At 52.8% G+C, this 21,361-nt stretch overlaps 1 protein-coding gene across 3 annotated transcripts in view; it reads right to left on the reverse strand.

Annotated features, from left to right (window-relative positions):
• The window catches only part of ACOT7 (acyl-CoA thioesterase 7), a 99,129-nt gene that overhangs the window by 55,458 nt on the left and 22,310 nt on the right, over positions 1–21,361 (reverse strand). For all 3 annotated transcript variants that reach the window (XM_070474199.1, XM_020904477.2, XM_020904476.2), the window contains exon 2: positions 2,850–2,967. In XM_070474199.1, the coding sequence (XP_070330300.1) occupies positions 2,850–2,967 (118 nt within the window). The remainder of the gene's footprint in view (positions 1–2,849; positions 2,968–21,361) is intronic.

The raw sequence follows: 21,361 nt of genomic DNA on the forward strand, positions 1-21,361 counted from the left end.
CCTTCTTACGCGAACAATGTAAAGAAAGAGAGGAAAACAACAGAATGGGAAAGACCAGAGGTCTCCTCAAGAAAATTAGAGATACCAAGGTAACATTTCACGCAAGGATGGGCACAATAAAAGACAGAAACAGTGAGGACCTAACAGAAGCAGAAAAGATTAAGAAAAGGTGGCAGGAATACAAAGAACAGTACAAAAAAGGTCTTACTGACCCGGAAAACCAGGAAGGTATGGTCACTCACCTAGAGCCAGATATCTTGGAGTATGGGGTCAAAATGGGCCTTATGAAACGTTACTACAAACAAAGTTAGGGGAGATGATCAAATTCCAGCTGAGCTATTTCAAATCCTAAAAGATGATGCTGTGAAAGTGCTGCACTCAATATGCCAGCAAATTTGGAAAACTCAGCAGTGGCCACAGAACTGGAGAAGGTCAGTATTCATCCCTATCCCAAAGGACAATGCCTAAAAATATCCAAACTACCGCACAATTGCATTCATTTTATATGCTAGCAAGATAATGCTCAAAATCCTTCAAGCTAGGCTTCAACAGTATGTGAACTGAGAATTCCAGGTGTATAAGCTGGATTTAGAAAAGGAAGAGGAACCAGAGATCAAATTGCCAACATCCATTGGATCACAGAAAAAGCAAGAGAGTTCCAGAAAAACATCTACTTCTGCTTCACTGACTACGCTAAAGCCTCTGACTGTGTAGATCACAACAAACTTGGGAAAATTCTTAAAGAGATGAGAATACCAGACCACCTCCTAAGAAACCCTGTATGCAGGTCAAGAAGCAACAGTTAGAACAGGACATGGAACAACGGACTGGTTCCAAACTGGGAAAGGAGTACGTCAAGGCAGTATCTTGTCACCCTGCTTATTTAACTTATATGCAGGGTACATCATGCAAAATGCCATACTGGATGAAGCACAAGCTGCAATCAAGATTGCCGGAAGAAATATCAATAATCTCAGATATGCAGATGACACCACCTTAATGACAGAAAGCCAAAGAGGATCTAAAGAGCCTCTTGATAAAGGTGAAAAAGGAGAGTGAAAAAGCTGACTCAAAACTCAACATTCAAAACATGAAAGATCATGGCATCCAGTCCCATCACTTCATGGCAAACAGATGGGGAAAAAGTGGAAATAATGACAGACTTTATTTTCTTGGGTTCCAAAAACACTGCGGACAGTGACTCCAGCCATGAAATTAAAAGTTGCTTGCTCCTTGGAAGAAAAGCTATGACAAACCTAGACAGCATATTAAAAAGCAGAGATATCACTTTGCTGACAAAGGTCCATCTAGTCAAAGCTATGATTTTTCCAGTAGTCATATGTGAGAGTTGGACCATAAAGAAGGCTGTGTACCAAGGAACTGATGCTTTTGAACTGTGGTGCTGGAGAAGACTCTTGAGAATCCTTTGGACAGCAAGGAGATCAAACCAGTCAATTCTACAGGAAATCAATCCTGAATATTCACTGGAAGGACTGATGTTGAAGCTGAAGCTCCAATACTCTGGCCACTTGATGCGAAGAGCCAAGTCACTGGCCCTGATGCTGGAAAAGATTGATGGCAGGAGAAGGGGTGACAAAGGATGAGACGGTTGGATGGCATTATCAACTCAATGGACACAAGTTTGAGCAAGCTTCGGGAGATGGTGAAGGACAGGGAAGCCTGGTGTGGTGTGGTCCATGGGGTCACAAAGAGTCAGACACAACGGAGCGACTGAACAACACATAGCCTCCCGAGCCCCTACTCCCTCAGTCCCAGTCCTGGGGCTTTTTCTTTTCTACGGCCAGCCTCTCCTGCCAGGCCTGGCTTGGACCCTCACCGTCTCTCTCAGGGGCTCAGCACCCACCTCAGCCCCAGACCTTCAGGTCCGGGCCTGTCTTCCTCATGGCCACCAGAGGGCGCTCTCTGAACGTGACGGGTTAGCCCCAGAACTTTAAGGGCGCTGAATCAATCTAAACTCTCAGCAGGCAAGAGAGCCCCTCCCTCACAGCAGGGTCCTACGCAACCTCACCCCACTCCTCCCCACACTGAGGCCCCCAGGCCCACGTCCACCCCCCACACTTATCCCAGCCTGGTTCATTCTGCACGCATGCAACTTTACAGTGCACCCTCACAGTGGTGCACACCCATGAACACAGTCCACACGAGTGTGGAATCAGAGGACAGGGACATGGCAGGTGGCTGGCCAAGGTCCACAGGATCCCAAGGGTGGGCTTCAGAGAACGTCAGGACCCCACGGGGCTGGGGGCCAGGCAGGACCTGACAAGCTGCATGCCCGGCAGCTGCCCTTAAGCCCTAAAGCTGCAAGTCTGGCTCTGTCTGGGCGGCAGGCAGACAGCAGGCACCATAGCAGGAGCTGATGCAGGCCTGCAGGCCCTGCAGCCCAGAAGCCACCAAGGGAAGAGCCCCAGACTTGCCAGTGGACCCAGGGTGGGTCGAGCAGGGGACAGATCTGGGTGCTGGCAATGTGACACCCAGGATTAACTGCTGCCCACACAGGCTCTGAGGTGCTGGGGCCTCTCAGACTCAGGAAGCCACAACTTTCCCCACACGCAGGGAGTGGGCTGAAAAGGTGTCTCTCAGCTTAGTTTCTGGGGGTCCCCAGCCTCCCTTCAATGAGCCCCAAACCAAGTGCCAATGCAAGGGGTCCCTGGTCCAGGGCCAGGGCTTCTGGAAGCCCCCAAGGCCCAGGGAAGAGGGAGGGGCAGGCCCCAGGCCCAGGCTCCACCCAGACTCCTGCCCTGAACCCACAGAGTACAACAGGGCTGGAGGGGACTGCCTGGATCTCCCAGAGACCTGGCCAGGCTGGTGGAGGGTCCCCAGATGCCTACCCCATTCTGGCTGTTGCAGTGCCGGGTGCTGATGATGGCTCCTGCTTCCTCGATCATCTTCAGGACGGTCCCTCCGTGCACATTGCCAGCCACATTGGCATCATCCGGCCGCATGATCCTGGGGGGAGAAGAGGCAGGATGAGCCTCTGGCAGGATGTCACTCATGAACAGCAGTGACCCCAGGAAGAAGGCCCTCCAAAGGCCTGATGGCTCCCAGAGAAGGAAAAGGACTCCCCACGTGTCTGCTCACTGTGGGGTGCTGATCTGACCTGATGGCCAGACAAGGGGCTGCAGGGTCGTGCTTCCACCGGGGGAGAGGGCAGAGGGGGACCTTCCTGCCCTGGGGCCCAGGCACCCAGCCTGCCAGTGGGAGAAGGCCCCTGCCCTGGCAGGAAGGGATGGCGAGGACCTTCCGCAAAGGCTGTGACCGTGACATCGAGGCAGCCCGGCCGTGGCGTGCCCAGCACGCCTCCCGCTCCTGGCTCCCAGGACCCACAATGACCCGCAGAGCTGAATGAACAAGGACACAAGCTATGACCCCTTGGAGAAAGGACACATTCCCAGGACCACCATCTCTGTCAGGAGCCCCAGAGGAGCTGGCCTCATGTGGTCACGGATATTCTGAGAACTGGAAACATCACAGCATCCAGACCTTCACCAACAAGACAAAACCTGATTGCTGCCTGCCCCCAGGGCTCCAAGAGAGGGCCCGAGGGGTGGGTTCCCTGGAGTTGAGAGCTGGGAATTCCCCAAGGTCAGGAGGGACTGAAATCACCCCATTTCCCCAAGAGGAAAAGCCATGTCTTTGCAGAGGGTAGCAGCAGGGAAGCCCTGTGAAATCCCTGGAGTCCCAGAAAGCCAGCCTGGTGCAACCCCACAGAGTTTGGCCCTCTCCCAGACACCTGTCTGTCTGGCTGATGAACTGTCTCCACGAGCCTCAGGCCTGGAGGCAGGTACCAGGCACTGAGCAAGTGTGCAGTTTCCGGGTGCCTGGCATCACCTGGGTCCACCCACCCTGCTCCAGTCTGCTGGCCAGCGTGACCCTAGAGGCTGGACCCCCAACTCTGGGCCATGAACTCCAATGCCCTCCCGGTCTGGCTCCTTCCAGACAGGGAGGCTAAGCCAGGCAGCCTCAGAGATGGTTCCTGATTCCCAGGTTTACTGGCTGGGTGACCTGAGCAAGCTGTCAAAACCCAGCCACCTCCACATTCTCATCCGAAAAGAGGAACAAAAGCACCACCGCACTTGACCGTGGGAAAGACTGAATCACAAGATGGCACAGATAAGGAGCCTAGCACACAGTCAGCGACATAAACACTTACCAGCACTTCTTCCTGCTTCTCTAAGAGCCAGCCAGAAACCGCAGGAGGGCTGGAGCCTCCAGCATACAGTAACCGATGCCATTTTCTGGGGAGACCAAAGGCTGTTTGGACCTGTCACCCAACCCCAAAGTCACCCCTTCAGCCTGGGGGGCATTCAGGACCCCTACTTCTCACCTGCATCACTGGCTCAAGGGCAGCAGCCACGGTCGCCCAGGCAGTGACCAGGGGAACCCCCAGAGCACAGGAAAGGAGCCTCATTTGGCTTCTCAAATGCTCATTTTAAAAGATTTTTTAATCAACTCAAAATAGATTAAAAACTTGAACATAAGACCCAAAGCCAGAAAACTCCTAGGAGAAGACGTAGGCCGTAGCGATGTTTTTTTCAATTTGACATCAAAAACAAAGGCTAAAGAAGGAAAAAAATACACAAGTGAGACTACATCAAACTAAAAGATTCCTGCACAGCAAAGGAAGTCATCAGTAAAATGAAAACATGTGAGAAAGTATCTGCAAATCATATATCCGATAAAGCATTAATATCCAAAATACACAAAGAACTCATAAAATTCAAGAACAAAACAAACAATCCAGTTAAAAAAATGGGCAGAGGAATGGAATGGACATTTTCCCAAACAAGACATACTGATGGCCAACAGGCCCATGAAAAGATACTCAACATCATTAACCACCTGCTTCCAAGTCACTCAGTTGTGTCCAACTCTGTGCGACCCCATGGACTGTAGCCCACCAGGCTCCTCTGTCCATGGGATTCTTCAGGCAAGAATACTGGAGAGGGCTGCCATACCCTTCTCCAGGGGATCTTGTCGACCCATGGATCAAACCCGTGTCTCTTTACCAGCTGAGCTACCAGGAAAGCCCCCAGTGCAGGGGAGGTGAGTTGGATCCTTGGCCTGGGAAGATTCCACATGCCATCAGGGCAGCTAAGCCCGTGTGTCACAACTACTGAAGCCTGAGGGCCCTGGAGCCTGCGCTCCACGACAACAGAAGTCACCACAGTGAGAAGCCTGTGCACCACAAGTAGAGAAAGCCTGCCACAGACCTCCTAAGGACTGAAGACCCAGTGCAGCCAAAAATAAAATTTTTTTTTTTTTTTAAAAAAAAGGTCAGTATTGGGATTTCCCTGGTGGTCCAGTAGTTAAGACTCCTGAGTTCCCAGTGCAGGGGGCCTGAGTACTATCCCACATGCCGCAACTAAAAGATTCCACATGTTGTAACTAAGGCCTGGTGAACAAATAAATACTTTAAAAAAAAAAAAAAGAACAAAAACAAGGTCAGTGTTTGCCAGAGGCTGGGGTGGGGGTGGGATAAGAAGACAGAGCAGAAGATTTTTAGGGCAGTGAAAATACTCTGTATGATTCTGGAAAGGTGGACACATCACTACCCATTTGTCCATAGCATGTACAACTCCTAGAGTGAACGTCAATGTAAACTGTGGACTGTGGTGTGATACTGAGGTGTCACTGTGGGTTCATCGACTGCGACAGATGTACCTCTCTGTTGGGGGGTGCTGATAAAGGCTGAGGCTGTGTATATGGGGCAGAGGGTATGTGGGGAACCTCTGCACTTTCCTCTCCGTTTTGCTGTGAAACTACAGCTGCTTTGAGGACTTCCCTGGTGTCCAGGGGTTCGGACTGTTTCCACTGTAGGGAACTAGGATCCAGCAAAAATAAAAATTGTTCAAAAAGTAACCTCTAATAAAATAAGTTGTAAAAAAATATTTTTAATGTTTTGAGTTTTAAAAATTCCCGCTTACTACTAAGCTCTTTTTTTTTTAGTTTAAGAGGTAGCCAATTCAAATAACGAAACGACCATATCAGACTCTTTCCTTTGCATTTGTTTTCAACCTAGTAAAGACCAGATGGTCCACCTCTACCCATAGGCCCAAGGGCCAGGCGAGTCCAGACGGGGAGGGCTGAAACGATTCTACACCACGCCGCCTTCCCCAGGAGCACCAGAGGTTGCGTCTGGGGAGCCTGACACCTCTGCCTGTTTGTAAAGTGGAGCTGTGCGCAGGGCCAGGGAGAGCAAACGGTGGGCCCCAAGGCCAAGGAGGAAGTGCTCACATCCGGGAGGGCCCAGGAGGGAGGGGCTGGGGAGGGCCAGGGACAGAGCCTGGAGCCACCCTGCGACACTGGGGGTCCGCACGGACCCCACAGCACCAAATCCCACTAACTCTGGAGGGGCCCCTGGGCACTGAGCTACAGGCCCACCCCCAACCCCTCATCCTGGTCACCCTGGGTCCTGCCCAAGGACTGTCCTAGCGCTCCCAGGCCAGCTGGCACCTGCACGGTACAGACGCAAACCTCCCCAGGGACCCGATTTTGCCTCTGCTCTGCAAGTCTGCAAACAAGGAAGGCCGATTCTGCCTCTGCTCTGCAGGTCTGCAAACAAGGAAGGCCGATTCTGCCTCTGCTCTGCAGGTCTGCAAACAAGGAAGGCCAGAGCCCAGGCCCCGAAGCCCCACCCTGGGGCCCCAAATCAGATGCCTCCCCCAGGGCGTCACGGAGATTCCATCCCAGCCTCCACCCCACTGCCGCTGGGGCTGTGATCCTGCACCCGTCTGCCCGCTCTCCGTTCCCTTCTTCCTCCAAAGAGCTCTGGAGCTGCTGGGCAGGGTCTTCCTCAACTCACTTCCCCCTGAACTCCCACAATGCGAGTCACCTCCAGGCAGGCAGGAGTGCGAGCGGCCAGGGCAGCCAGGGGAACGTGGGGCCCCTCGGTGGAGCTCCTGCTTTCCCATTTTTAGTAAAGACACGGATATGGAAAGTATTTTGCTCTCCGCTTCTCTATTAAAAAAGAAGCAAAGACAGCCCAGCGGAGCACACACAATGCTACATGGCACTGCCCACTGGTCTCTGGTCAGGAAGGTGAAGGGGCGGTACTGGCGCTCACAGCTGGCCAGCCGCGGCCGTGCAGGGGTTTGAGCTGAGGATACCAAAGCTCTGAGTTTTCTAGAGAAGCCAGCAATCCAGAGTTTAATGTGAAATCTCCTGGAATTTGACTGGCAGCACCCGACTGAAAAGGCCTCCACGCAGGCCAGGTCAGGACGGCAGAGCAGGTGGTGGGCCTGAGCCCATCCTGGGGGGACTCTGTGGGCCCCATCTCTTTCCCACCTCTCTCTGCCCCTCTGCCCATGCCAACCTGCAGCTCCCTCACTCCTTGAACCCCAGAAGCTCCAGGGAAAAGTGGACGGTTGGCCCAGGGAGCCCTCCCTGTGTCCCCGTCCCCCATGTCCTCTCAGCTGGCCAGTGGCAGGGACACTGCCTCCAGTGACCAGGCCTACGCACCCCAAGATCCTCGCCACCATCTTCCTCTCTCCCTGCCCTCCCAGCAGTGGCATCTGGATGTCACTCTGTCACCCTGTCACTCACCACCCCTCCCCCGCCATTCCAGCCACTCCTGCCCCAAACCACAGGATGAGCTGGCCAGGGCTGGGCCCACGGCTAACCAAAGCAGACACCGCCTCCCCCGTGCTAACCTCTGAAGCAGACACTAAGCTGATGACAAGAGCAGGAAGGAAGCCACGCAAACCTGAGTCACAATCACTTCCAGATGGTACAGACACCATCTGGGCGCCGGGAGAACTTCAGAAGCAGTGACACCTGGATCAAGTCCTGGAGAGGGTGTAGGTGAGCCACAGACAGAGGGTGGGGCACGAGGGATGCTCCAAAGAAAGGTGGGGTCTCAGAAGACCCCAGAGATGGGAGAGTTCGGCTGGTACAGAAACAGACAGTGGTCCCCCCAACAGACAAGGGGGGCTGCGGATGGAAGGGCTTCTCTGCCTACGTCTTGCCTCCCAGCCCAAGCCCACCGTTCACCACGCTGCCCCAAGAGTTACTTCTCATAAGCAGGAGTTCACGGCCCCGCCAGACCCTCCGGGGCCCCTCCTATGGGAGAAAAATTCAACTCCCAGGACTTCCCTGGCGGTCCAGTGGTTGAGACTCCGCACTTCCACTGCAGGGGGCATGGGTTCAATCCCTGGTCAGGGAACTAAGATCCTGCATGGCACGTGGGGCAACCAGAAAAAAAAAAAAAAGATTCAACTCCCTAGCGAGGCCTCTGAAGCCCTCAGGGATATGGAACTTTCCTCACCTATCTCCCACTGCCTCTCGGGGCTCTAGGCTGTACCTGCCCAGGCAAGTGCTGCTGGCTGGTCAGCAGCTGTACCTGGACCTTCCCTCCACCTCGCCTGCACCAGTGTGTCCTGGCAACATGCCACCTCTGCCCCGTGAAGAAAGGAAACTCGTGGACGAATGGGGAGCCTAAGTAGACACAAAATTCCAGAGAGCAACCCAGCTTTATCGTCATCCACCCAAACTCCAGAAACATGGGCTGCTCTAAGCCAGACATCCCACTGAAAGGAATTGAGCCTACAGATGTTTCCACACATGACCAAACCAAGCGTGTTCAAGGTTACTCACTGAAAAGCTGTTTTACGTGCAAAAGCTGGCTGTGTCCTAAATCTGCCAATAAGGGGCTCGTTAGATTAAGTTATACCCACACGACACAGAGTGCACAGCCTCAAGCAAGAGGGAGGAAGGGTCTCAGAGAAGCCCCGTTACATGAGAAAAGGCTCAGAATGACGGGAGACGGGTGACCGTACCTGCAGGCCCAGTGGAGACCACCCTTGGGGGCAGGCTTGGGAAACCAGAAGCTTCCAGTGCCCCTGAGAGGGGAACCAGCGGTTGGAGGAAGGTCACAGTGACGCCTCTGTGCCTTCTAAATTTAAAACCATGTCAAAGGACTTCCCTGGTGGTCCAGTGGTTAAAGCTCTGCTCCCAATGCAGGGAGTGCAGGTTCGATCCTAGGTCAGGGAGCAAAGATCCCACCAGCCCCACGAAACCATGTCAACCATGTCAAATATTAATAAATCCACAGTCTTTAAAATTTATCCAAAGCACAGGTGAAACAAAGGTGCTCAGCAAAGCCTTCTCTGAACTCACCGCAGCAAGGCTACCATCTCTCTTGGTTCCTGTGGGCGGGAGAAAGGCAAGGGGACAGAGTGGGAAAGGCCATTCCAGGAGCAGACTGCAGGCAAGGGATGATGCGGAGGCCAGAGGAGCCACCCCGCTCCCCATACATCTGTGTGTCCTGAGGGCAGGCCCTGTCCCTCTGCTCCTCCGGGTCCCCCAAGGCCGGGCCGGGCCCCACCCCACCCGGAGCCTCTGGACGGGGTTGAACTGTGTACCCTGACACAATTCAGATCAGCTAAAGCCCTGACCCCGGAACCTGTGACTGTGATCTGATTTGGAACCAAGGTGTTTGCAAATGTGGTCAAGTTAAGATGAGGTTGTTATCAGGGCCGTGTTCCCATGACTGGTGTCCTTAGAAGAAGACGGAAATCTGGACACACCAAGGGAAAAGGTCACGTGACACGGAGGCAGAGACCGGAGTGATGCTTCGACAAGACATGACACGACACACGGGCACTGCCTGCAGCCCAGATGCTGGACAAGGAAAGAAAGGCCCTCCCCCAAGAGCTTTCAGAGGAGCGTGGCCCTGCCAACCCCTGGTATGGGGCTTGTGGCCTCCTGATGTGAAAACATAACGCATTTCTGTGTTTTAAGCCACCCAGGTGTGGTCATGTGTTACAGTGACACCAAGAAACCCAGACAACGGGTGGCCTGAGGCCCCTGCCCGGGGGGCCTGAGCACCATCCCCAAAAGGCAGCAGTGAGCGGCCGGGTGAGCCCCCACGGCCTACAGCCTCAGGTCCTGCTCCCCAGTCCGGCCAGCCCAGGCCAGGCCCCCCAGCAGCCTCGGTGCCAGCTCCACTGATGACTGCCCCCTGCCCACCCTGCCCACAGCCCCCCAGCATGAGGCCAACATCTTCGACTCTGATAGGAAAATCTCAGTGCTAAAACTGAACACTTCCACGTGAGTTCCATGTGAACTGGGGGAGATGGGGCAAGGGGGCTGTTTCCTTTACCTAACGGTGAAAGCAGAACTGTCTGAAGCAGAAGATGGCAGTGCCAAGTTTAGCCAACTTCAGGACACATGAAGTCCTCATGGGGTTTCCGCCAGCACCCAAACATGGGCAGAACCACTGGGCGTGCTGGGTCCAGGTGGGTTCCCACAGGGCAGCCAGCTCTAACTACGCCTCACAGATTGTGCCAGAAGCTCCCCGGACCTGTCCCTGCTGAATGAGGCTCAACCCAGAGAGGCAACGGCAAGTGAGGACAGGGACTGGTGGGCAGAGCGCCACTCCTGCCTTGGGGCTGCAGGTGGCAGCTGAGAAGGTGCCCGTGGCGGGAGCATCCATAAAGCAGGATCTGAACAGGAGTCCAAAGGCGGGCCAGGGAGGAGACTGACGGGGTGGGGTCTGCCACTGCTGGTGAGAAAGGAGCTCCAGGCTCATCTGGGGGCACCCACCTGCCAGGAGGACCACATGGGCTGAGGGCACGTGGGCTGGTTCACACCGGGCAGCCTCCACGATGGGGCCCTGAAGGCCAGAGTCAGGCACATATGAACACCCCATCTTCCTATGTGTGGGGGACTCTGCCCAACAGAAGGCTGTATGGTACTGTTTGTTCTCTCCAATTTGCTGCCTAAGAAGTTTCCAGCAAAGCTCCTTCAACCCCCAAAGACCCCAGAGGAGGCAAGGGGGGAGAAACAGCTGGGCCGCCAAAGAGGCCCTGGGACCCTCCTAGGCCCCAAAGCAGGACACGAGAATGAACCAGAGCAGGTGACCCACCCAGCCCCACTGATCCCAAAAACCCAGAGCACCCTGAACGGAGCAGACAGGAAGCTTAGCAGCGCCTGGCCCAACCGCAGAAATTTGCTGGCAGGAGAAAAGAAAGCACCAGGCAGGCAACTTGGGCGCTAGAGCCAGGTGGGTGAGCGCCAGGCCTCGCTACCAACTCCCCAGGGCACCCATGATATGACCCTGCCAGGAGCCCATGTGGATACCCAGAGGCCAGAGTCCCTGTCCCAGCTTCAGTTAACCACCTAACCTTCAAGGTCAGCAAGACCTGGGCCAGGCCTGGGTGCCCCCAGCTGCATAAAGCCAGCCAGCCTGTTGCATACAGGGGCTGAGTCCCCCTACCACCTGACCCCATCTGCCACAGGGGTTCCCACATGGGGGGAGGTCCCACAACTGGTGGTTGGTACCTGCTTAGCTAGGAAGCCATGTGGGCTGGGACATCCCAGGTCCAGAGAGAGGTGAGGGGCCAGCTGCAGCCGACTCACCCGCCCTCTCCGACTGCAAGGACAGTCCCAACCCCTTGGCCTGGCGGGAAGCACCCCGGCTTCCTGGGCTGCCCAATCGAACCAGGAAGGGGCCACTTCACCAGTCCAAGAAGCCTACCAAAAGCCAGTTGTCATAGAAACCTCATCTTGTATATAACAACAGTGGAGAAGGAAATCTAGCCCTCCTGCTCCTGTTGCCCTGAGATCTAGAAGGCACAGGTGCCCTCCCCAGTCAGCGCCGGGGACTAAGGTCAAGCCCCAGGCCTGGACCCAAAGCTTCCTGACACTCAGACAGAAGTGGTGGAGGGGGTGTCATGAGACAGAGGGAGAGGTCCCATCAGATGCAGAGGAGCTGGCATCTGAAACCTGTCCCCCTAGCTCACCCTGAGTGGTAGGGGCTGTTGAACCCTGGCAGAGAGGCAGATGGCTGTTCAGCCCCCTCCTGGCTGACCCCTGCCCCCACCACACAGACCCTCCTCCCCACCGCTCAGGTGCACTAGCTTCTCCTGTCTCCCCCAACTGGGTCTGGGGAAAGAGGACCAGCTGGCAAAGAGGCCCTGGCGCTGAGGCGAGGCGGCAGCCAGGGGAGAGGAGGCTGGACGTGTCCTGAGCGTCACCCAGACCCAACGTCATCCCTGCAGAGCCACAGTCAGCCAGGCACCATGATGGGCGACATGAATGAATGAACCCACCCACTCAAGGGCATCCTTCATAAAAACTGTCATCCTGGCTCGGCTCCCAGGCACCTGTCCAGCTAGCCTGCGCAGACTCTGTTATTAAGAGGTCAAGTCAGGACATGGCCCTGATAGGGCCTGGCAAAGGCAGCCTGCCACTCGGGACCACAGAGGCCCCCTGTCAGAGGCCAAGAGCCCTCGCCTCCTTCCTGGGGGCCTTCCTAATACACAGATGGATTCTCACTAAAGGCACTAGTGGTCCCACCTTTACGCAAAAGAGAGAAAGAGCATTCCAGACTGATTAAGAACATCCCAGCCTGACCAGCACCACAGCCCCCGGTTCCACAGGGAGGCGGGCTCCCAGCCTGGGAGGAAGTGGCAAGGCTACCCTCAGCTGGGCCTACCCCAGGATGCCCGGAGCCTGGAGCTGGGCAGGCAGGTGAGGGGCCCGCCCACCACACCCACAATGTCCGCCTGGAGGGGAGTCAGGGCCAAATCCAGGACGAAACCTCTCCCACGAGCCTCCCCACCCACACAGCCTGACAGGTCCCAGCCAGGACAGCAGACCTCCCCCAGCAAGATTTGCCCGCAGCCCCTGGAACAGGTTCTATCCGGCCGGGCTGGGCCAACCTGCTCACCGCTGGGTCCTACGCCAGGTATGCATGTCAGACGCTGAGCTGGCCCCTGGGGGATGCAGAGTGAACAGACGCCAACCCCACCCCACCCGCCCAGGGCCCTGGTCCCCTCAGATCAGCAGGGACCCCCTCCTCTGGCCCTCCCCACTTCCCCTCCCCTGGACCACAGGCGGCTCAGGACATGAGCGACCTCAGAGGTTCTGGGCTCCCCACACGCTCCGTCTGGTCTAGTCCCTCTCTCAACCTCAGGTTAGAAAGAAGGCCCCAAGGCCCCAGATGCCCACTCCAGCCCTGGCCTCTAGAGCCACATGCCAAGGCCTGCCAGTCCCACCCGCCCTGGCGCTCGGGCCAGGGTCCCCCAGACACCCCCACCCCGGCTGCCCCACAGTTTCCCCATGGCTCCCAACTCACAGCCTGGCCTTCTCTCTGAGTCGGGCCTGGTTGGTGCTCCTCGGGAAGGCTGAGAGAGGCACAGCTCGCCGGAGCAAGAGCATGACGTCTGCAGCCTCCACGGTCCCTCCCAAAGCCACAACCAGATGGGGCTTAGAGAGGGCTCTCTGGCCTGGAGCGGTGCCCTTTGGACTCGGCCGGTCCCACATAGGGGCATCGCTGCCTCCCTAAGCAACCGTGGCTTCCGTCTCCACATGGCGGGCTGGGCACCCCCTCTCCCCAGATAAGGGGCGGTGCCCAGAAGCCCATCCAAACACTCAAATACTGAAGGTTCCCTGACCTTTTCTGTTCAAATTTTTGTTTTTTATTTTTAAGTTTTTTGATTGTGTCACCAGATTTGCAGAATCTTACTTCCCCAACCAGGGATTGAACCTAGACCCTTGGCAGTGAAAGTGCTGTGTCCTAACCACTGGCAGCCAAGGAACTCCCTCCTTGACTTTTGAAAATCCTGTAAAATCATAAGAAATTGTAGTAGAAAGAGATGTTGGAAGTTAGCCGGTTCAAGCCCCAGCTTCCACCCGGGAAGAAGGCAGGAAGGGTGGCAGGCCCCAAACAGTCAGAACCAGAAGACACCAGGGGTACCGATCCGGCAAGGAAGGCCGGGTGGGGGGAGGCAGCCTGCACGGCTCTGTGAAGGTCAACATCTGCCCTCCCCACCTCCCCATACACCAACCAGGTGATGCAGGGACCTTGACGATTATGACCCCACACCAACATGAGAAGCAGGCACCATTTGCCCCACCAGGTTGTAAGTTCATTACAAGACTGGCTTAAAGATGCAACAGTCCTCAATGGAGCAAACGGAGAATCCTGATATCAACCTATACCTGAAGAACTTTCTGAATGATACATCTACCAACGGCATGGTGAGGATTCACATGGCATGTGATGCAAGCACAGGACCATGATACATGGGAAATGGACTGAGATCCACAACTGAGACAAGGCTATCTAGAGAAGTGCTTTTAGACAAACCACAGATTAAGACTGAAACGAAGCGTCACTGGAGGCAAGACATGTTTCACATTTGGAGAATGAGCCACTAAATGATACACAGCATCAACTACTTAAAACCTAGAGAGAGATACAAGCTAAACCCAGTGGAACTTAGATTTTTTTTTTTTAATTAGAGAAAAACAGAATTCAGGGAGGGGAGAAAATCTGCAAGAAATGATGCAAAATTAACTGTCTAAAACCACCCCCTGCAGCTCAGTCCTGTCAGGGAGGCTGGACCAGGCCTCCACTGCCACTGGACTCCAGCCATGAGCAGATCTTTCCACAAAGAGAACCATCTGATGCCAGTTTAGCTATATGAGTAAACAATTTTGAAGCTGAACAACCATAAGGTGCTATTTCCTTTCTATTAAATTAACCAAGAACCATTTTAAATGACAAAACCAGATGTCTGGAAAGGTTCATTGAAACATTATTCATAATAGCCAAAAGGTGGAAACCCAGGTATCCATCATCGGATAAATAACATATGGTCCATCAACACAATGAACCATTATTTGACCATAAAAAGGAATGCAGTACTGATACACACTGATAAAAGGAATGTTCACATGTTGAGGTCTGGGGAAGTCATTCTGGATTATACATGAGTTACTCTGAATTCGATGCTGATTAGAACAGCCTGTTTGTGGTCTAGCAGACAAACACTGTGCGCCTGCTCTAATTACTAAGGAAAGGGTGCAGTGACCAGAAGTAAAGAGTGTTCATGTTCAAAATAAAGCGTGGGGACTTCCCTGGTGGTCCAATGGCTAAGACTCTGAGCTCTCAACTCCAGGGGTCTGGGTTTGATCCCTGATTGGGGAAATAGATGGTACATGCTGCAACAAATAGTTCCAATGCCGCGGCTGAAGATGGAAGATCCTGCTGGCTGCAGCTGAGACCCAGAGAAGCCAGATAAATAAAGAAAAAATAAGGATTAAACACCTCCTCCCTGGGACGCCAATACTCATTACTCCTTCAACAGTCAGACTCCCTTCCCAGGTGCCAAGGCCACACTGATGGCCTGGGTACGTGGGGATCTGGTTTTCTGAAACCAGAGGGAAGGTCTCCTTGACTTGATGTTCTCTGTTCTGACAAGACAGAAAACTGTGCTGAAAACCCTGCTTCTCTGCAGCAGATTCTCAGAGCAATCTGAGAGGCTGGCTTCTGGGCTACAGCCCTCAGTTTGGCTCAAATCAAACTCTTTCCTATTCCTGTTATACACTGTTTATTACTTACTTTCCTCAACAACACTAAAACGTGGATGAACTCTGAAACATTATGCTACGTGAAAGAAGCGAATCATGCAAAAGACCATTTAGTATATGAGTCCACTGATATAGAATACCCAGAACAGGCAAATCCTAGAGACACGCAGACAGTAGACCGGCAGTTTCCAGGGGCTGGGGAAGGGAGGTAGGGAGTGAAAACACCCACGAGGTTGTGTCTGGGGTGCAGTTTATGGGGAAATAACCACTATGTCCTTCAGCTCTCAAGGTCATCTGGAAACTGAAGAAGGTGGAGAAGACAGCATGCTTCCGCCCACCTGCCTCACACCTGCCCAGGGAGTAAGGGCTACACCGAGTCACCAAGGAGAAAGGCAGGAAGTGAGAGACAAGGTCCTGGAGCTCAGAGAAGCAACTGGCGCAACTGATGGTAGGCACCCAGGAGAGAAGGTGAGCAGAGAGCTGAATGGCTGTTCCTAGAACTGGAGGCCAGTTTTCTCCCACGGCTTCCCTGGTGGCTCAGATGGTAGAATCTGCCTGCAATGTGAGAGACCCGGGTTCAATCCCTCAGTGGGGAAGATCCCCTGGAGAAGGGAGTGGCACCCCACTCCAGTATTCTTACCTGAAAAACCCCATGAACAGAGGAACCTGGAAGGCTACAGTCCATGGGGTCGCACTTAGTCAGAAAAGAAGGAGCGACTAACACTTTCACTTTCCTCCCACAAAAGCCCACCTCCAAGGGCAGAGAAAGCTGGGAGGGGCAGAGATATACTCTGGGGACATAAAGAACTCCCAACGGTGAGAAAACCAAAGCTGCAATTTTTTTTAAATGGGCAAAAGACCTGAGCAGACACTTGGCTAAACAAGATACGGAGGTGACAAACACAAACATGAAATTATGCTCGACACTGTTAGACATTAGGAAACTGCAGATTAATACCACCGTGAGATCCTCTCACACCGCAGCATGGCTAAAACTGAAAAGCCCGACTGTACCAAGTACTGGTAAGGCTGTGGAGAAACCGGGACTCCCAGGGGCTGCTGGAAACAAGCAGGAAACAAACATGAAATGCACAACCACCTGGGGAGACAGTCTGGTGGTTTCTTAAACAGTTACACCTACACATACCATCCCATCCAGTGTTGCCCCCTGAGTATGTCCCCTCAGAGGCCTGCACACCACTGCTCATGGCAGCGTTTCCTGTAACAGCCCACAGCTGGACACGATTCAAACGCCCATCCACAGATGAATGGATGACAGACTGAGGTCCATCCACCCGTGCAAGGGAATGCTACTTGGCAATAAAAGGAACGAATGCTGGTCCTTACAGCAACGCAGGGGAATCTCAAAATGATCACACCAAGCACAAGAGGAGAGGGTGGACAGAAAAGAGCTCTGACTGCATGGCTCCACTCCTACAACACTCTCAATTCAGTTCAGTTGCTCAGTCATGTGCAACTCTCTGCGACCGCATGGGCTGCAGCACGCCAGGCTTCCCTGGCCATCACCAACTTCCAGAGCTTGCTCAAATTCATGTCCATCAAGTCGGTGATGCCATCCCACCATCGCATCCTCTGTCGTCCCCTTCTCCTCCTGCCCTCAATCTTTCCCAGCATCAGGGTCTTTTCCAATGAGTCAGTTCTTCCCATTATGTGGCCAAAGTACTGGAACTTCAGCTTCAGCATCAGTCCTTCCAATGACTATTCAGGACTGATTTCCTTTAGGATGGACTGGTTTGATCTCCTTGCAGTCCAAGGGACTCTCAAGAGTCTTCTCCAACACCACAGTTCAAAAACATCAGTTCTTCAGCACTCAGCTTTCTTTATGGTCCAACTCTCACATCGATACATGACAACTGGAAAAACCACAGCTTTGACTAGACAGACATTTGTTGGAAAAGTAATGTCTCTGCTTTTTAACATTCTGTGTAGGCTTGTCATACCTTTTCTTCCAAGGAGCAAGTGTCTCTTAATTTCATGGCTGCAGTCACCATCTGCAGTGATTTTGAAGCCCCCAAAAACAAAGTCTGTCATTGTTTCCATTGTTTCACCATCTATTTGCCATGAAGTAATGAGACCAGAAGCCATGATCTTTGTTTTTTGAATGCCGAGTTTTAAGCCAGCTTTTTCACTCTCCTCTTTCACTCTCCTCTTTAACATTCTAGAAGATGCAAACTAGTCTACAGGGATAGTGGGTCAGTGGGTGCCTAGGAAGGAGGGTGGGATTATCAGGAGATGAGAAGAAACTCTTAAAATGATGGCTGTGCTCATGACCTTGATGATGGTGATGATTTTTCAAGTGTTTACATATGTCCAAATGGATCAAGTCACTCACTTTAAATGTGTACAGTAACATAAATTATATGTCATAATGAAATAAATAAATACCCCAACCACCCACCCCAACAGCTGCTGTGTGAAGAATCATGTGCTGGTGGCAAATACCTAGGGGTTCTACTCAGTCACTGAATCTACGAGAGTTTACTGGCATTCAGTCCATTTCCAAGAGTGTCTCAGCCACCAGCTTCAGGACCACAAGCAGGAAGGAGGAGGCCAGGTTGCCCTGGAGCTCCAGGTATGGCCTCACTAAGAGCCCTACCAGGCCAGCATGCCAGGCACCACCAGGCACCAATCACAGCCCTCTCAGCCCATGGGATCCACAGTGAAGTCCCCAGGAGCAGCCCAGCAGGCCCTGAGGACTTCCCCAGAGTCAGGCAGAATACAGCCAGTGGTCCACACTGTGACACCCAGTCTCACTGTGTAAGGGGCTCCCAGACATCCTTGAGAATTGAGGAGGATGCCCTCCAAAGACACTGTCCTGGAGGTCTGGGGGATGCAGAAGCTGGAGCAGATCATGAAGGGGCTGAGGACAGAACAAGGGCAACCCTCTCAGCCTCTAGAACCCCAGCCCTGCCCAATATCCTGGGCATCGAACAGCCCATCCTGCCAGACATCACCTGCAGACCACGTCAGCAGATGGCCCCCCCAGAAAGCCAGTGTGGAAATGCCAAGGGCAAGCTGGCCCAGGAGACGCGGTCAGGGTTCAAGCCGCGGCTCGGCCACACCAGCCATGTGCCCCTAAGTCAGCCACTGTCCCTCTGGGCTGTTTTCTCACCTGTAACCTGGAGGGCCCATGGAGATCTGAGAGCTCCCTGAAGCTGTGACACCCTCCAAGGACTTCTGGGACCTAAGAGAAGCCAGGGACACCGAGCTCTGTGGCTGGCCAGAGGACACAACCAACAGAGGCCCTGTTAGCAGAAGAGTGACGAGCACTGCCTGGGAGAAAATATTTATAAACCACGTGTCTGATAAAGGACTTGTATCCAATAACCGACAATCCAGCATGAAAACGAGCAGAAGATCTGAAGGGATGCCTCATAAATGAAGACATACAGATGGCAAATAAGCACATGAGAAAGATGCCTGTGTCACAGGTCACCAGGGAATTGCAAACTCAAACGACAACAAGCTACCACTCACACTCACCCTACCAGCCAAGATCCCGATGTGACAATACCAGACACTGGCGAGGACGCAGCGTGGCAGGAACTCCCACTAAACCCTGAGGGGACAAAACGTGGCGTGGGCACGGTAGAAGATTGGAGAGACTTCCTACAAAACCAGGAATTCAATTCACTCTCTTCCATATTAACTATCTAAAAACAAAAGTAAAATGAAGGCTAAGCACCAGAGAACTGATACTTTCAAACTGTGGTGTTGGAGAAGACTCTTGAGAGTCCCTTGTACAGCAAGGAGATCAAACCAGTCCTAAAGGAAATCAACCCTGAATATTCATTGGAAGAACTGATGCTGAAGCTGAAGCTCCAATATTTTGGCCACCTGATGCAAGGAGCTGACTCATTAGACAAGACCCTGATGCTTCGAAAGATTGAAGGTAGGAGGAGAAGGGAGTGACAGAGAATGAAATGGTTGGATGGCATTATCAACTCAATGAACATGAATATGAGCAAACTCTGGGAGATGGTGAAGGACAAGGACGCCTAGTGTGCTGCAGTCCATAGGGTCGCAAAGAGTCTATTATGACTGAGCAACTGACTAACAACAAAAAAAAACTTAGTAGGTATATGGGAACAATTACAAGCAAAATCAAGTCCACTAAATTATCACCACTGTGGCTGAGATAAGACTATTCCCACTAGGAATTCCCTGGCAGACCAGCGATTAGGACTTGGGCGGCTCAAATGATAAAAATTCTGCCTGCAATGCAGGAGACCCAGGGTCTCCTGGGTCAGGAAGATCCCCTGGAGAAGGGAATGGCAACCCACTCCAGTATTCTTGCCTGGAGAATTCCATGGACAGAGGAGCCTGGCGGGCTACAGTCCATGGTGGGCTAAACACAAAGAGTTGGACACAACTGACTGACTAACACACTCACTTTTTCATTCTCACTGCCAAGGGCAAAGGTTCAATCCCTGGTCAGGGAACTAAGATCCCACAAGTCGAGAGGTTAGACTGTTCCTACTACTTCTCAGATGACACAGGCCACTTAGACCAACTCCATACTGGCTAAGAGTCCCACTGTCATGACAAGATGGGACCAGCCTGTCATTACAGGAAGCACAGAATGACAATCAAATAGGATCGGGTCTCCTGAGACACCACAGGGCACCAAAAGCCATTTAGCTGTTAGAGTTCCAACGTGCGCACACCTGTCCCCCTGCTTCAGGGGTCAGTGTCCACAGAGTGATGCCCAAGCAGCAACACTGTCATGGTGGTGAGTGTGGCTCCTGAGCTGGACCATGAACATCCACATGCTCAAGGTCACCAGGGCCAGAGGCACCAAGAAGCAAGTGCAGGAGTTCTGAAGCTGGACCCCTGCCACTCCCCCAAACAAAATTATTTTCCCAGCCAAACAAAAATTTTAAAAAAAAGCAAAACAAGTCTGAGTGCCAAACACAAGCCTGAAGTTCTGGTCACCAATTATGACATGGGGATAGGGTTGGGGTGGGGGTGTTGTGGCCACCACCAAGCAGTTCTCGGACCCCACCTGGGTGTCCTACAAGTCAACTTGATTCTGACTCTCTGCCTGGACACAGGTCAGGAACCAGTATGCAGGTCAAGAAGCAACAGTTGGAACGGGTCTTGGAGCAATGGAGTGATTACAAATTGAGAAAGCAGCCAAGTATACAGCCAAGGCTGTATACTGTCACTTAGTGATTTAACTTCTATGCAGAGAACATGTGAAATGCCAGGCTGCTGAATCACAAGCTAGAATCAAGATTGCAGGAAGAAATAACAACCTCAGATATGCAGATGACACCATTCTAATGGCAGAAAACAAAGAGGAACTAAGGAGCCTCTTGATGAGGATGAAAGAGGAGTGAAAACACTGACTTAAAACTCAACATTCAAAAAATGAAGATCATAACATCCGATCTCATCACTTCATGGCAAATAGATGGGGAAACAATGGAAACAGTGGCAGATTTTCTTTTCTTGGGCTCCAGAATCACGGTGGAAGGGGACTGCAGCCATGAAATTCAAAGACGCTTGGTCATTGAAAGAAAAGCTAGGACAAACCTACACAGCACATTAAAAAGCAGAGATAACACTTTGCTGACAAAAGTCCGTCTAGACTCAGTTATGGCTTTTCCAGTAGTCATGTATGGATATGAGAGTTGAACAGTAAAGAAAGCTGAGCACCAAAGAATTGATGCTTTTGAACTGTGGTGTTGGAGAAGACTCTTGAGAGTCCCTTGGACTTCAAGGAGATCAAATCAGTCAATCCTAAAGAAAATCAATCCTGAATAGTTACGGGAAGGACTGATGTTGAAGCTCCAAAACTCCGGCCACCAGATGAGAAGAACTGACTCATTGGAAAAGACCCTGATGCTGGGAAAGATTGAGGGTAGGAGGGAAAGGGAGCCACAGAGGATGAGATGGTTGGATGGCATCACTGACTCAACGGACATGAGTGTGAGCAGACTCCAGAAGATAGTGAAGGACAGGGAAGCCTGGCGTGCTGCAGTCCCTGGGGCTGCAA

Source organism: Odocoileus virginianus, chromosome 11, assembly GCF_023699985.2.
Source record: "Odocoileus virginianus isolate 20LAN1187 ecotype Illinois chromosome 11, Ovbor_1.2, whole genome shotgun sequence".
Classification (NCBI taxonomy): Eukaryota; Metazoa; Chordata; class Mammalia; order Artiodactyla; family Cervidae; genus Odocoileus; species Odocoileus virginianus.